The 15687-nt window shown below is 37.0% G+C and overlaps 1 protein-coding gene across 4 annotated transcripts in view; it reads left to right on the top strand.

The window, feature by feature from the left end:
- LOC149569541 (ABC transporter A family member 2-like) overlaps positions 1–15687 on the top strand; it is a 185428-nt gene that overhangs the window by 81240 nt on the left and 88501 nt on the right. For all 4 annotated transcript variants that reach the window (XM_089822218.1, XM_089822216.1, XM_089822217.1 and 1 more), the window contains one exon: positions 10299–10530. In XM_089822218.1, coding sequence (XP_089678344.1) covers positions 10299–10530 — 232 coding nt within the window. The remainder of the gene's footprint in view (positions 1–10298; positions 10531–15687) is intronic.

Raw genomic sequence — 15687 nt, 5'->3', positions numbered from 1 at the left:
TTCACTCATGAATCCATTGAAACAAATCCTTTGCTGATCCATATATCATTAATCCCTTGAGAGATCAAGCAAACAAGCAATCATCAAAGAAAATATGGCAAAAAGGATACAAATTAAAAAAAAGTCGTAAATAAATAGGACCCCCAAAAAGGGTACATTACACATCCTCAATCATGTTAGTGAAAACCTACATACCACGATTTGCTACTCCCTTCGGTCTTAATGCACAAGTATGACCTTTAGAGAAAGGCCCCTTGCACCAATAGCAAAGCTATCGCCTCCTCAAATTCTCTCTAGAAGTGTCATCAAATCTCCCTAGTGACTTGCCCTTGTCCCCAACAATTGGTGGGGACTCCTCATCATCAAGCTTAAGAGCAGAAGATTTCGAAGCAACCTTGCTTTGAGAAGAGGACTTCAAGTCCTATGCCTTCCTCATTGCACCCTGTAGAGAAGATGGGCCCAATAATTTCACCCATCCACAAAGTGGCTCAGTGAATCCCTCCATAAATAACATCTCTCATTTGCGCTCAAAAATATCATAAACCATGACTGAAAGCCTCTGGAACTCACTGATGTAACTCTCCAATCCACCAGACTGCTTTAGCTGAGCCAACTCATGAAAGTACACCTTTCAATCCTTCCTATCAAATCTCTTGATGGGACGATCCACAAACTCTTGATAGGAAGTAATATGATTATGTCGCAAAGACACTAACCCATGATACCACTAGTCATGGGCAGCTCCATCTGGATGCAGTTCTCGAAATCTGATAGCGTCCACCTTTGACATAGGATGCAAAGCCAAATATGTGTCAAGCTTATGGATATAAGCTTGAGCTATAACTCTCTTAGTACCATTAGAGTGCTCCAATGCCATCTTATTGACAACTTGCTATACCTCAGTCTGTTGAGGCCTCTATCTCTTAGGTGCCGACCTCGCCCTAGAATGCTCTCGTTTATGAGTTAGGAACGTATCAAAATTCAAATGATATTTAATCACATGTGGTAAAGCATACCATGACATCATCAACAAAAGGAGCGGCCTTAGACTCAACATTGACCGCATCCACCTCGGGTCTTAGAAACGTGGGCCTCTGTAGCCTATCATGAGTGCTAGTATGTATGTCAACTCAATTAGCTAACCTTCCTGAACCACCCGGACTACCAACGAAACCAAACTGTATCTCAGGAATAAACCTTCCCTAGGTGGAGTGGTATGACCTCTTTGGGTATAGTGCATACCCGATACAAATCTCCTATCATCACCCATGTCATTGAATAGAAGATAATAAATCAAATATTGCCTGCAACTTTAACAAAGCACTGATTGAATAATTCTGAGCCCAATTCCTATAGGTTGACAGGAAACCGCTGTGATACCACTATAATAACCTTGACCAGATTATGACTCAACTCCAATTTTGAAGTTAAAATTAGTGGTTTGACATTTCGTCAAACACTTCAGAAGCAAGCTGTGTTATAACTGAATATGATGTTGGAATTTATATATATTTTTATTTGCATTTTTGGGCATGTATGAATTTGCAAAAGCTCACAAGTTAACTTTGATTTGCAAATTCTGATATACTAAATTAGATGAAAGAGACAATGTAGATTTCGTTTATTGACAAACTAAGCTGAACCTGATCACTCCTTAGCATAACAGTGAAATACTAATTGCAAAATATAATTTCAAAAACCTGTTTGTAATTTGCAAATTGGTAATCATATCAACCCCGTCCACACTTTCTATGGCTGTCATCCTTATATCAATGCCGAAATTGCCATGAAAGGCTAGCCACTGATGGTATCTGCAAACTCCCCAATTACTAATGCAAGCCGTCTATCTTGACTGATCGATCTGCTATCAAAATGCCTCCAATCCAATGCCATAGTTACCTTAATTCAAGTTGCAACCCTTAGTAATTTTCAAATGCTACCAGCATAACCTTGCGATTTGTAGAGAATGATATCACAGGTGTTAAGGATATATCCGCCCAACCTTGTATTGATTGGTAAATGCAATTTAGGTACCAAACACCACCTGTAGAAGCAAAGCGGCAATATCCCAACCAACGTGATTCTAAATTGCAATGACACAGTATGAGGGAAGAACTCCTTCGATTTTTTCCACAATTCAGCCAATGTCTCAATTTCCAAACTCCAATATCCAATCTCTTCTAGACACAATAATTACAGAAGAAGAGAAATGCAAATTATCAGCATAATTTGAATACACCACTAACAAATTCTCAGAATTTTCTCAAAACCTCAGCCAGATGCTCAATAATTCAATATAATAATCAAGATTATTCTCCTTAGCCACAACAATACAGTAGGAGATGTTGCCCAATTGTATGCTTCAGCACAATTGCCAAGAACTTCTCGAGATCTCAAACTCAACCCTTATACTTCAGCAAGGGCCACAAAATATTAGAATTCAGAAAAAACCACAAAGGCAACAAAAACAATTAAATAATCAAGCGTGCTTTTTCCAATGAAATGAGACCATATTTATAATCAAAAGTTTCCCAAAAGAACTCGTCTTTAGAAACTGTGGAAGTTTTCCAAATGAACTCAGCTTATGAACCTTCCAATACAACTCTTTAAAACATTATCTTTTAATGTCATTATTATAATAATAAAATATTATTATAATAATTAATTGACAAATATGAGCTCATGCTATCAATGACCATATCTAGTGCAGTTGACAACCAACTGCCAGAGCCACCTAGTGCATTGCCAAAAATAGCAATGCCAAAAATAGACTTAATAAAAATAGTGAGTTCACAATTGGGACCCCCAAATCACCTTGTCAGCTCACGAGGGTCGATAGGATGAGCTAACTCCATCATCTGTATAGACTCGCCAAAAAATGGTGACATTATAGTAATGGCCTTAGAATATCAAGTCACATGACATTCACAAAATACACTAAGTAATAACCTCCTTAACATCAAGTCACATGATATTCACCAAGTACTATGAGTAATGGCCTCCTGAACATGGAGTTGCATGACATTCAGCAAATACTCAAAATGTTCATAAGGTATGTGCACACATATCTTCAATAAAAATTTACCACATGAACGTTTATGGTCTGTTTAAGGAACTTAATCCATCATGCAAGATATAATCTATCATGATATGTTTAGACATCATAGGATATCCATCTTAGATCGTCACCTTCCACTAACTTTAACAAATACAAGTGATAACCTTTTGGAAGTTGTCACTTTCTCATGATTTACATAGGGGGTAGGCCCATTTAAAATCATGCAATCGCACACATGGGTTTTCGGACTGCCTCTGAATATCAATTTTCTGGAGCTCCTCATCCAATGTTGCCTCTAGTGAAGTGCTAAGACTCCCTCTGAATCTGATATCTTTCTTCCTTTTTCCTAGAAGAACATCCCTAGAGAGAGGAAAAGATAAAGGCAAATTGCTCTTATAGTACATATATAAATATAAATAAGAGAGAGACTACAATGAGTAGATAAATGAAACACTTAAGAATATTAAGTACTTTTTTGTACAAGTTGCTCCAATAAAGTTCCATATGCATCAGATCAGAAAAGGCCTCCATTTAAGCATTTGTCAAACAGTGGGAATGAAACATTGATTATTATTTGCCCCACAATGCAAAATTCCTATTCTAATACCATGTTGATTATTTTTCAATTATATGTATTGTATCATATCCATTCTCTAGCCATGTGGATTGCTATTGTGTACCATAATTTGTAATCACAGAGTAATCTTTACTTGTTCATTTCTATAATCTGTTCTTTCCACTATCATTGTATTAATACATCCTCGACGGGGTTATTTTGCTCTGTCAATAGTTGGGAAGGTGCCACTTCTCATATTTTTGTTTACTAGGGTTGACCACTTTCGTTTCCAAGGAATAGATTCAACATTTGTAGATGATCAGAGAACCAGTGCGCATCAACTGCTAGAGACAGATTCATTCTTCCAGCTGAACAATCCAAATCAGCGGCATTGAGCACCATATACTTAGTTTCCTCAACTACATCCAAAGTAATTGTCAGCTTCTCATCAAATTTGCAGGCATCTAAATTAGGCCAGAGTTTCAACTCATAGCACCGTGGAGCTGCAGTTGTGGGCAATCTAGGCAAGCCCTTAAAATGTTCCATATTCAAACAAGGCCTTGACTGGTTTTGAAACTGCAACCTTGCAAGGTATATAGCCCCAACAACCAAGGCAACTACAGCCACAGTCACCTTATAATCCATTCAAACAACACTCAGTGTATTAAAATTTGTTTCAGGCAATACAAATTTCTCCTTCCTTAAAATCTTATCACTTCGTTGAATATCTACCATGTCTGTCATCATTTTCTTGCATTTTCTGCCTTCTCTAATACCATGTTAAGGTAAGAGGATCACTGCAAATGTGTATGAAATGACAATTCAATGATAATTACTGAATATAAATTTGTAATTCTGAATCTGATGATTGTAGTCACCAAACTCCAAAGGGCAGAACATATATTGATTTTGATGTCTTTCTTTAGGATCTGATCTGCAGTATAAAGGATATGAATAGACATATCCATGAGTGGACATGTCTCCACAAGGTAGAGACATGCCCGTTCATGGGTATGTCTATCTATCTATCTATCTATCTATATATTATATTATATCTCACATAATTTTATATATATATATATAGCTCACATAATATTAAATATAAGTTATATAGAATTTATCCGACTGAAGCTACAAAACATCAACAGTTAGGTGATACCTCAACCAATTAAGACCTCCCCCCATTGTACTTCGTTTTGGAATGAGCACGTCAATTCACTTTTTTTCACCCTAGGGATGACGTTTTGCAATAGGGATCCTTTGTAATTGAGGTGGGATTATGCTTGAAAATTTGGATCTATTTTGAATGAATAGTAAGCTGCAATAAATCGTAAATGAAAAAAAATTATTTACACTTCATAATTGAATTAAAATTAAAACAATGAAGAATAATTATAGTCTATAGCTAAAACTTAAGAAAAAAATCAAAAAGAGCTAGGTTTGATTATTTGATATATAGGGTTTCCTTTTTTTGTGATCATCACATAAAATGAAATAAAATAAAACAATTGTAGGGCACAATGGAAAGTTTTAAAATGATGAAACAGAAAATACCAACTTCTTGTAATGTCCTTGATTTGGAGCCAAAGATGTAAGATTGGGAATGAAGGAATTTGTTTTTTGCCTAGGAAGCAATTGCTAAAAAAATACCAATTTGTATAAATTCTTTTGGAATGTTATTTTATTGATATTTTATTTTTATGGTAATCCTAAAAAGGGACGACTCCCCTTGGACATGGGAGATATAAGGGATGATGTGCAGGTCATGTGATTAATTCGTATTTGTGGAGGATCAAAAAGGTGGAATATTATTTAATGGGATGTCATATTATTATTTGATGGGGGAAAAAGTTGCTTTATGTCATAAAACAAAATTATTAAGTCACTTTAATTATAGAATGATAATAAAGTTATAAAGTGACTTTGTAAGGAGAAAATAGAATAGAAGTGACTTTTTAGTCCCGCATTGAGAGTGGAGGCTCACTAATGGGTTGGGAAGTCTTTATAAAGGAGCCTCTTCCTTCTCCAAGTGAAGTATATATGATTATTTGTCTCTTGATATTTCTCTTAAGTTGCTGGTGGGAATGTGACAGCTATTTTTGAGGATGAAAACCCATGGGACTTTGTAGGTTGGATAGAAACCCAACTCTACTTGAAGAGTGGATTCATTTGGAGTCTACCATTGAGCTTATTTGCTGAAGACTTGGACCCAATGATGGAATCATATTTGCAGATTGAAAGTTAAGAATGCTTGTTTTGAGTTATACAAGAATGAGTTTATTAATATGGGTGCAATTGATTTGTGAGGAATTCTGAAGAAGTATTTGAGTTTGTGCTCATTATTGCCATGAGCCTTACATTTTAAAACATCATTGCCTAGTTGTGGATTATATGCTGGAAACAATTCTAAACTAGGACTCTTCAAACATAGCGTGTGTTGCTGGTCTAACCATGGATTCTTGGGTTTGAGTTTGAAGATAGCAGGGATTCTTCTCATCAAGGGTGCAATTACATGTGGCAGGCTGGGCACTGATTGTGAATTATAGATCACAGCTGGACACTGTAGTGTGGATTTTTCTATCATAGAAAGGATTTGGCTGGGATTCGTTTCATATTTCCATCAGCTTTGAGTACCAGAAGAATGGCTGTTGAGAGGGTGTTGGCAGATAGTAATGATGTTATTGCTGTGACAATGAGGAAGTTCTGTATTTCAACATCAAACAATTTGCAACACTTGTCCTCAGATGATATCAGTTCTAAAGGACTTAGAGATAGCCCCTATGACTCACACTTGAAGTTATCCACAAATCTATCTCTGGGTATGTGATTTGTAAGTGTTATTGTAAGTCTGAAATTAAAATATCAGACTTGACATGAAGTTAAAATTCAGGTCAGAATTAGCAGGGGTTCTTACACTTACCTCTTCAAATTTGCTCCACAATGAAGAAATGCAGCTCCAAATAAGTGGTGACCTCTTCCAAATCCTCCTTAAGTTCTAGATACATCAGTGATGGATGCGGAACTTTCCCAAATGATTTACAATTACTAGTCTGTCCTCAATCAATTTGCTAATTTAAACTATGCTTCACAGGGATGTGTAGCCTGTGCCGTTACTCCAAATCTTTTATTGAGGATGGTAGGGGAATATCTGAATGGTGTTTAGTGGTACCCTACCTGTCCCCAACCTGTGTAGAATTCCAGAAATGTTTGTGGGATGACTTCGAGAGTGGGTGGGGATATTGAGGACAATTAGGTGACTCCTACAAGTCCCTTGACCTTTTAGAGGAGATTTGGCTGTCGCTTACAACCTAGGGTGCTTATGGATGACTATTATAGAAAAATACATTTTTTAATTTAAAAAAACTGTGGCCAGGTCCGCAAGGACACCCAAACCACATTAAACAATACCAAAATGTAATCTAAGCATAAAATAACCAAAAAGGAGAAAAAAAATCATTACCACTTTTGCAATGAAGCTGAAGAGCAGCAAGAGAAGTATAGTTGGTCAAGGAATGAATGCCAATTAAAAGAGTAGGTTAGGGCATCAAATCTACTTGATTTAAATTCTTAGACCTACCATCCACTTATTATGGACATTGATATATTATCATATTTTCTTAGTTCAATGTTTATTGGCTATAGTTTATTTTATTTCATAGTTGAAAGTTGGATCCTTCCGACTTTTTTTGTTATATTTTTAACACAATATGGACATTGAAAATGAAAGTTTCTAAAATGATGAATTAGTTTATCCTTCTAAATGTATAAGCTTCTACAATGTCCATGACGAATGCTTTATCAACGTTTTTGATTAGGAGAAAAATAGGTTTTGAAGGGGCCCCCAAAACCCTTTACAATTAGATTTTGAGGGGGATCTGGAAACCTACTACGATGAATTGCTGCAAAAGATAAGACATTGATAACCAACAGCCCGAAACCAACATACAGTCACTAGTAAATATATAAATTCAAGAAAGTCACTAGCTGCCTAGAAAGCATAGCAGAAGGCCGAAGCCTTGCATCGACGAGTTCCCAAGTAGGGGAATCTTCGGGATTTGAGGGGCATCCCAACCCATCCCTAACCAAAAATAGGCATAGCCTATGCTAGGCCCTTGAAATTTGTCAGCATCTAGCCAGACATCAAGTAGAAACACGATTAAGAACCAGTTGAAGAAAACCTAGGTGTTGACCTGGGATCCAAAACGAACATGGAGATTTCGAAGGATCCCCAAATTATAAACTTCTGGTGCAAAAGATAGAGCATTCCAACCTTGCATCACCAAACCATAAGGTAAACAGTAACTTAAACACATGAATATGTTAAACATCAACTACTTAGAGGCATAGGGGTTTTCAAAGACTCCCCAACCTTTTTATGAGGTTTTGGTAGGCACTGCCATCCCATGATAAAGCAATAAAACAACAAAAAAATCCAAGCACCAAAAAGCTAGCTTGAATCTTAACCTTTGATTTGGGTTTTGTAATGGTTCCCAAAACCGTCATGTGAAAGCTAGATCCCTCAAGATCTCTTAAAGGCGCACCTCTGACATCAACCTCCAGTCCACCTCAATAGGAGAGGATGTCAATAGGAGCTGAAGAGATAGTAACCATCAATTAAGGAGGCATATCCTTACACCTTGAACCAAAGTCCAAGAACCTGAAGAGGATCCATAATGCTTTGTTGGACATCTGGGTTTTAAGAAGGCTCCCAAAAATACAAAATGAAGAAGAGCTTGAACAAGTCCATCTCCAAGCGAAAGAGAAAAACCAAAAATCTCCACTTCTATAGGAGAAAAGGGCCAAAACCTTGTATCAAGGCAAGAGCAACAAACCACCAACCATCCTTGAGAAATAGGGCATCACCAATTATTTGCCAACACCAACCAGTCACCACCTCAACACAAACTCCACCTCTGTAGAAGATTGGATGTCTCCAAGACCTTCCATCTTTGTCTTCAAAGGAGGAGCCATCTTAATGAGGGAAATGAGATAAACCCCAAGATGCAAAAGGAGGGCCATCCATATAAAACAAAAAGCAATAACATTGCTAGACTTGATAACACAACCCGTCCACGGATCTTCCAGAAGACACTAGGTCAAAGAATGAGCCCACATCACCTCTGAAAGGCAAATACCAAGACCATTGACACATTATGGACCACTAAAAATCTTCACAAAGAAGGAGCTCTATACAACAAAAGAGGCCATAGAGTGACAAAGCCAAAAAATTGTTGAAGGACGTAGAAAATAATAAACCCATAAAGGGGCTGCATTACAACTAGTATCCTTTGCAACCTTTTGTAAACATGAGCATTGCCTACAAAACATTGGCCAATTGAAACCTAAAGGACTCCATAATGGAGGCCACAAGCCAAAGAGCTTAAAACCAACTCTGCATTTGAATAATAAGCCTCAAAAACCATATATAACAAGCAATCTTACTGAAACAAAGGAGGGAGCCACTACAAACTGTTCCTCCCAAAGCCACGACCTTCCAACCAGATCATTGGTCACCCAATCCGCCTCAGCTGGCACTCAAACACAATGAAGAAGGGACAAGGTGTGAAGACCAGCGACCTTGGAAAGGGAAAGGCTTATAGCAGAAGAACTCTCAATTGAGGAGACAAAATCCCATACAGAGGTTTGTTGCACCCTCCACTCCAAATGGCACCACACCACACCCACCAAGCAAGTACACTGCACTCCTCCTTATCAGCATCATCGTTAACATCTGAATTGCTGAAAGCCTCACTAGAACTTCCACTAACACGACTAGAGGCTCTAAAATTCGAAATCCATCTCCCACTTTTTGACCCCCACTCCATCACTACATTTTGAATGCTTTATCAATGTTATGATATGTATATTTGAAAAACTCTCCTTTTTGTATAGCCATCCCCTATCATCTCTTGAAAAATGGCAAGTCTTGGGGACTCGCCATTGACTCAAGTAGTGGGCCCCTAGAAGTCCTTTAACTTGGCTCTCCTTGGGACTTACCAAGTTTGGGCAATTACAGGTCAGTTATGTAATATTTTTCTATATTAGCCACATGCTCACATTATGCTAGAAGTGTTTGCACAGTTAGGATTTGTAGTGCTCTATTCATTTGATACACCAGTATTATATTTTCAATTATTTGCATATTTGATAGAAGCATAAATGTTTTAATTTGAATAATCTGAATATTAAGTACATGTATTAGCATTCATATTTGATCTATCTGAATATTAAATACATTTGCTTTCAACTATTTGCATATTTTATATTTGTAGATCAACATTTCCAAAAAATAAATAAATTATTAATATATATTCATTGAATTATAACTATATGTTGGGATTTTTAAGTAATTATTTTAATATTTGATACATGTGTTAACATTCAGAATTTTCGGCTATTTACATTTTTTATGTGTATTGCTATTCCTATCTCAATTATTTGCATCTTTGATACATGTATTAGCATTTTGATTCCATTTACTTTCTTATATGATACCCATATTAGGACGCTGAGATCAATTATTTGGTTTTGTTTGCATGTATTAGCATACCAACTCCAATTATTTGCATATTTAATAAATTTATTATTAATATGTTTTAATTATATGCATATTCAGTATATGTATTATTGTAGAAGCAGTCAAATCAATATGGGAATTGTTCAGTTACTAGATTGTATTCACAGGTCAAAGGATTTGTAAGTGCAGCAGATGTAGACCAATGGTTGGAAGCTAATCCAATGTACTGCCCAGGAGCTCTTCATTTTCAGCAAAAGAATTCAACAGTGATTAGCTACGGAATTCAAACTAATTCTACAGTGAAGCTAAAGCGTGGGTATTACGAGGAACCCACATTGAAATTCCAGATTCCTTTGCAAGTGGCTGCTGAGCGAGAGATTGCTCGGTATTTGTTAGGAGGCGAGTCTACCATGAAATTTTAATTATCTATTTCTATTTCAATTGCATTCTTTTGGGTTTTTTAAATTGATTTCTGTTCTCCACGAGAATTAGTTCTGCTTATTTCATTGTTCAGTTGGTTAAATTGATTTTCATTCTTTCAACAAGTCAATTCTTAAGCAAATAAAGTATTATTATTTTTGGTGCACCTTCATTTGCAACAGATTTGTCTAAACTGAGACTTAAAATATTAACTTGTTTGATTCATATATAGAGGAGAAAATGAAAGCACTATTTTCACTCTTACGCCAATTCATAGAAATGGTAGTGTACACAAAAGAAGATACCAGGTTAGCACAGTTACAATTCCCTGACAAGCCTGGATCTTCTATTGTTATTAATGGTTAGAAACTACGCCCTTCACTACTCTACCCTCTTTGAGGAGGGCAAAGAAAAAGTCAACCCTAAAGATTTTAGTGTGCCTGTTTTGGGCATCATTAAGAGCCAAGTAATCCATGATGAAGCACCAGTGCCTTTGCTATCTGCAAGGTACGGAATATGCATGCTACATCAACATTAACTCTCTCTCTGGCCCTCCGCCCCCTCTTCCACTTCCTGAAGCAGCCCATTTTCTAGTCTCACACTTGAGATGGTCTGAATTAGTCCTGATTCTGGATAATAAGATTTATCATCTTTCTTCTAATTTCAATTTCTTCACAGCTTTCTGACTGTGTTTATTGAAAGGATTGAATTTAGCTGCTTGTGTCCTTCCAAGTTTCTGTATCCACATGTTTGAAATTAGCTCAAGCTAATGCTCCATGTACTTCTCTGCCTGTTCTGATTTGAAACTAGTTTTGTTTCATTTGTTGAACTCTTTTCATAATACCCTTCTAGGCCACTTCTTAGTCTGCATGCTTCATGCTTTCTTTGTTTAGCCTAGTAATTGAAGCATAATTATTTCCTCTAAAGGAAACCCAGTTGTTTCTACCAAAAGTGTTTTGTAGGGGACAAAAGCCTTGATTTTGAAACTGTTCTCGATTTGAAATTGCTCTCGATCAAACATTTTGAATTCTCTTAATTTTTTTCTTTTCATTTTGAACTTGATGTGTTGTTGATCCAAATTATATTACTTAAAAGAACCATTAGAATGAAAAATTATGCACAGAAGAACTTTTATCTGTCTTAGTTATTCAATTATGCATCTTTCCATCTATGCTGTTAGACAAGTAATGCTACAATACTTTTTGGACAAATAGACATTCATTGCTTTAGTTAGTTATGTAATAACACCACATTACTTATGTATGAAAAGTAAATTTTATTCAAATACCCCATTCAATGATAGATGGTAGCCATGCTCATTGAACTTCGCTCCATCTGATCCTCTCAAAGTCTTTGCATTCATTCTTCCAACATTTGATATGAAAGTGTTGTGGTGTGAAGGTATTGTGCGGTGGAAGTCATGCCTGTGAAGTTCCAAATCTGAAACTGTACATTACAGTGGTATCCGAGCTGGTGATTTTGCCACCTATTAGGGCAAGATTGAGAGTTTGGGGTTTGGATCCTAGTATGGCGATCAATGATGGACAGTGATGGTTGAGTGTGCTACAAAAAATTGGCAAAGAGCTCAGTGATGATGTTGATATTCCATTAGATATATTAAAAGCATGATTGACTAAGGTGAACCAGTCACCTTCAAGATTTATATAGAAGATTCTTGCTCCAATTGAGATCACCTTAAGACAACCCGGTTTGTTGAGACACCATGACAATGAAATCAAGCTAGCAACTACAACATGTCTAAGTGAGGTTTTAGGAATCTCAGCTCCTCGAGTACCATATGATGATGACACCATGAGAGAGATATTGCACTTGATTATTGACAGTTTTCACAGCCTTGATGACATCAATAATGATCCATTTGCTAGGAGATTTACAATATTGGAGATTTGTGCAAAAATAAAAGTAACCTCCACTTAGGTCTTGGATTGGAATATTTGATCCATGATATGTTTCATCACTTTTTGGTCATGATAAAAGAGCACCATGATAATAATATTTTCTCTGCAATGGAGAGTATTATATTTCATGTATTGAGGGGATGGATGTAATATCTCATCGTTACTATGCTATGGGATATTCATAATCAAGAATGCATCCCTTTCTATTGCGGCATGTAAATTTGTTAATAATTATTCAAGCATTGCATAGAGCTAAGGAGGTTAGTGATGGAAATTTGAGTGATATGGAAGATGAACAGCCACACGAGGATATGCAAGAATCTGCTACTACGCCTATAAGTGGAGTAAATCTAATCCTACATGACAACAGCAAGGTTGAAGAGGGTACTTATATGGAGCCTGCCAAGCCAACATTGATCAATCAATTGCATGAAGATGCAAACACTACTAGTGATCCTTTTCATGGGAATGGTCTATTGTTTCTTGAGTACGGAGTTCTTCCTTTTGTAGAACATGTGAGAAATATGATCATTTATTTTTAGAAAGAGTGGCATCTATGTGGGAAGGATAAGTTGCAAATGAGTTTTGGAATTCCATTAATTGGCATGATTGTTATTAGTATAATTGTAATTGTCAGGAATGTTTAAGTAAGTTGTTAGGGAGTTGTTAATGATTGAAGGGTAAGTCATTACATCACGGAAGTTGAGTCACACACCTTTGGATGATATATGTACACTCTCTCCATAGACGAGAGGTAGTATTGTCATGTCCTATGTGATTGATTTACACTAAGAACAATAATGAAATCAGAAATATATGGTGGTTTCTTGATAAACATTTATATTTCCTTTCTCTGTCATACTTTCTAGTAGTATTTATCAAACTAGTTTACCATAGGTGGTAAACATTTGGCGTTGTTGCCTTCGAGATTCTGGGAAGGAGTAAATGGCGAAGAGAATCCAATGAGGCAACCATAGATTACGACAATAGCAATCAAGAAGACGAGAATCTTGAGTTGTATGAAGGAGAACGAGAATTGATGACATACTTTATCTCTATACTCCAAGCATCTATTGAGATACATGTGCAAAGAGAAGCCGCACATGAAGGGATCCCAGAAGGTGTTGTCAGGAGTGCTCTCGGAATTAGTTTGGTTGCATCTTCCACGGTTGCTAGCACAGACGTTCCTGGCACTCCAAAACTGAAGGGAAGAAATCAACTGTGGTAACTGACGACAACAAGTTCTCAAGGAATACTACTATGAAAGAGAGGAACACCGTCACAAGGAGGAAAAAGATAAATGCCATCGTACGGGAGATATGAAGTGAACCCCAAAAGGGAAGATGAATAAAGGGGAGCTCGTTGTTATGATTATGTCCCTATATTGACATAAATTGTAGACAAAACAATAAATGTATAAAAATGTTCTTTGACTTTATCATGTGTTGTTTTATTGTGGATGTTCAAGGAAAACATTGATGCAAAATCAATTAAATAAGAATAGGATTACTAAAATGGCAATGGAAAAGTGGGAGGTTACTCGGAGAACAATATTATTGCAGCAACATGCCAAAGGAAGGCTAAGGTTGAGGAGGATCACTCAAGGACTACCAAAGGAGGTGATTGGTGAAGGTGAGCCATGGGTAGTGAACACAGCGAGGAATTTTGCCATGGTGAAGAGTGGAATAGCGAGGTGAAAACTGAAGAGGATTTTATTGAGGAAACAAGAAGTTTTCTTAGAAACTTAACCTTAACACCATGTACGGAGGCAAGGGAGGCTCGAAGGATATAAAGAGAAGAAGTCGAGGGTAGAGTGCCACAAGTGTCAGAGTGATAGAGGGGCATGGTGATTAGAGAAGCCTACTAGGCTTAAACACTTCCAGTAGTTTGGAGACACCAAGTATAGGGGTGCCAAACACTTCCAATTTCAGGACATGGAGTTTGATGGTACCAACACAACTAGTACAAAGACCAGTCATCATTGTACAGAAGCAAAAACTACCCAAGTTTACAAGTAACGGGAAGGAAGATCCCAGTCAACACTGCAAAATGTTCGAGACGATTTGGATAGCCAATGGCATGGAAGACCAAGATGAATGGATAAAATAATTTCCAGCAACCTTACGGGGAGTAGACTAAAGACATAAATGTACTAGATGTCAGAAAAGCAAGCAATACTGTGAAGCACATTTTGGAGGTAGTGAAGGTACAAAATACCAATGGCGAAGGAAGAATTACAAGGGAAAGTGGAAAGAATGGCTTTATACTCATTGCATCAAGCAATTGGCTCAAAGCAGATGAGGCAGACAAACGAACTAGGGAAAATAACTTACAACTGTATTACACAAGGCAATGCATTACTAAAAGCACAACAATGTCACACAACAAGATGAAGAGGTACTATAGCCGCGACAATAAGTAAAGGGTGTTTGGTCTTGTAAATTTTAACAACTATATAGAGATGCATTCTTCACAGGGTGTTGAGAAGGAAAAGGAAACAAAACAGCCATGTGTGGTGCCCTAATTGTTTTTCCACCGTGCACAAAAGACAAACAAAAAACCATTATGGATTCAATAGGTAAGAGAAGCTAGAAGGAGAAGTTGCAGAAACAAACAAGTGGTTCCAATAATATTATGGAGAGAAATGCACAAGTATTGGCATCTACAGTGAGAGTTACAGGGTAGATAGATACAGGAAAGAAAAAGATAAGGCCTAAAGTCCAAATGGTGTCATCTGCTTCATCAAAAGATTCTGTAACACCTTAGACAATAGTGTTCGAGGGTTTTAATTTATTGGAGTGTTGCAAGTGGTGGTAGGAGATGTTTGATAGTGATCCCATAATGTACAACTTGAGTACGACACAAGCGCATTGGGAAATACAAATGCATGTGTTTTGCATCAAGGATTTTGAAGGTCCTTTGTGAGCCATGATTGAGACCTTCAACAAACATTCAAGAATGGGCACAGTTCCTTACCTTAGACGAGATTTGAAGGTTGTATTCACAACTACAAAGTTCACCTGAGTGTTTGGCATACTAGGGCATAGAGGGAAACAAATTGATTTGAAGGCAAAAGAGATAACATGGGAAGTGACATAGCTTAGGATCAAGTTGGTATGCAAGGACTTGACAGCTGTAAAAATGAACTCCCTAGCAAAGGCTTCCAAGGGTAGGGGAATGAAGAAGTCCTTTATTCAGGAAGGACCATGGCATTGCC

This window comes from Cupressus sempervirens, chromosome 3 (assembly GCF_028749045.1).
Source record: "Cupressus sempervirens isolate cs-2001-9-10 chromosome 3, ASM2874904v1, whole genome shotgun sequence".
NCBI classification, from domain to species: Eukaryota; Viridiplantae; Streptophyta; class Pinopsida; order Cupressales; family Cupressaceae; genus Cupressus; species Cupressus sempervirens.
Note: the sequence above shows the minus strand (reverse complement) of the source record. Positions and strands in the feature narration are given on the sequence as shown.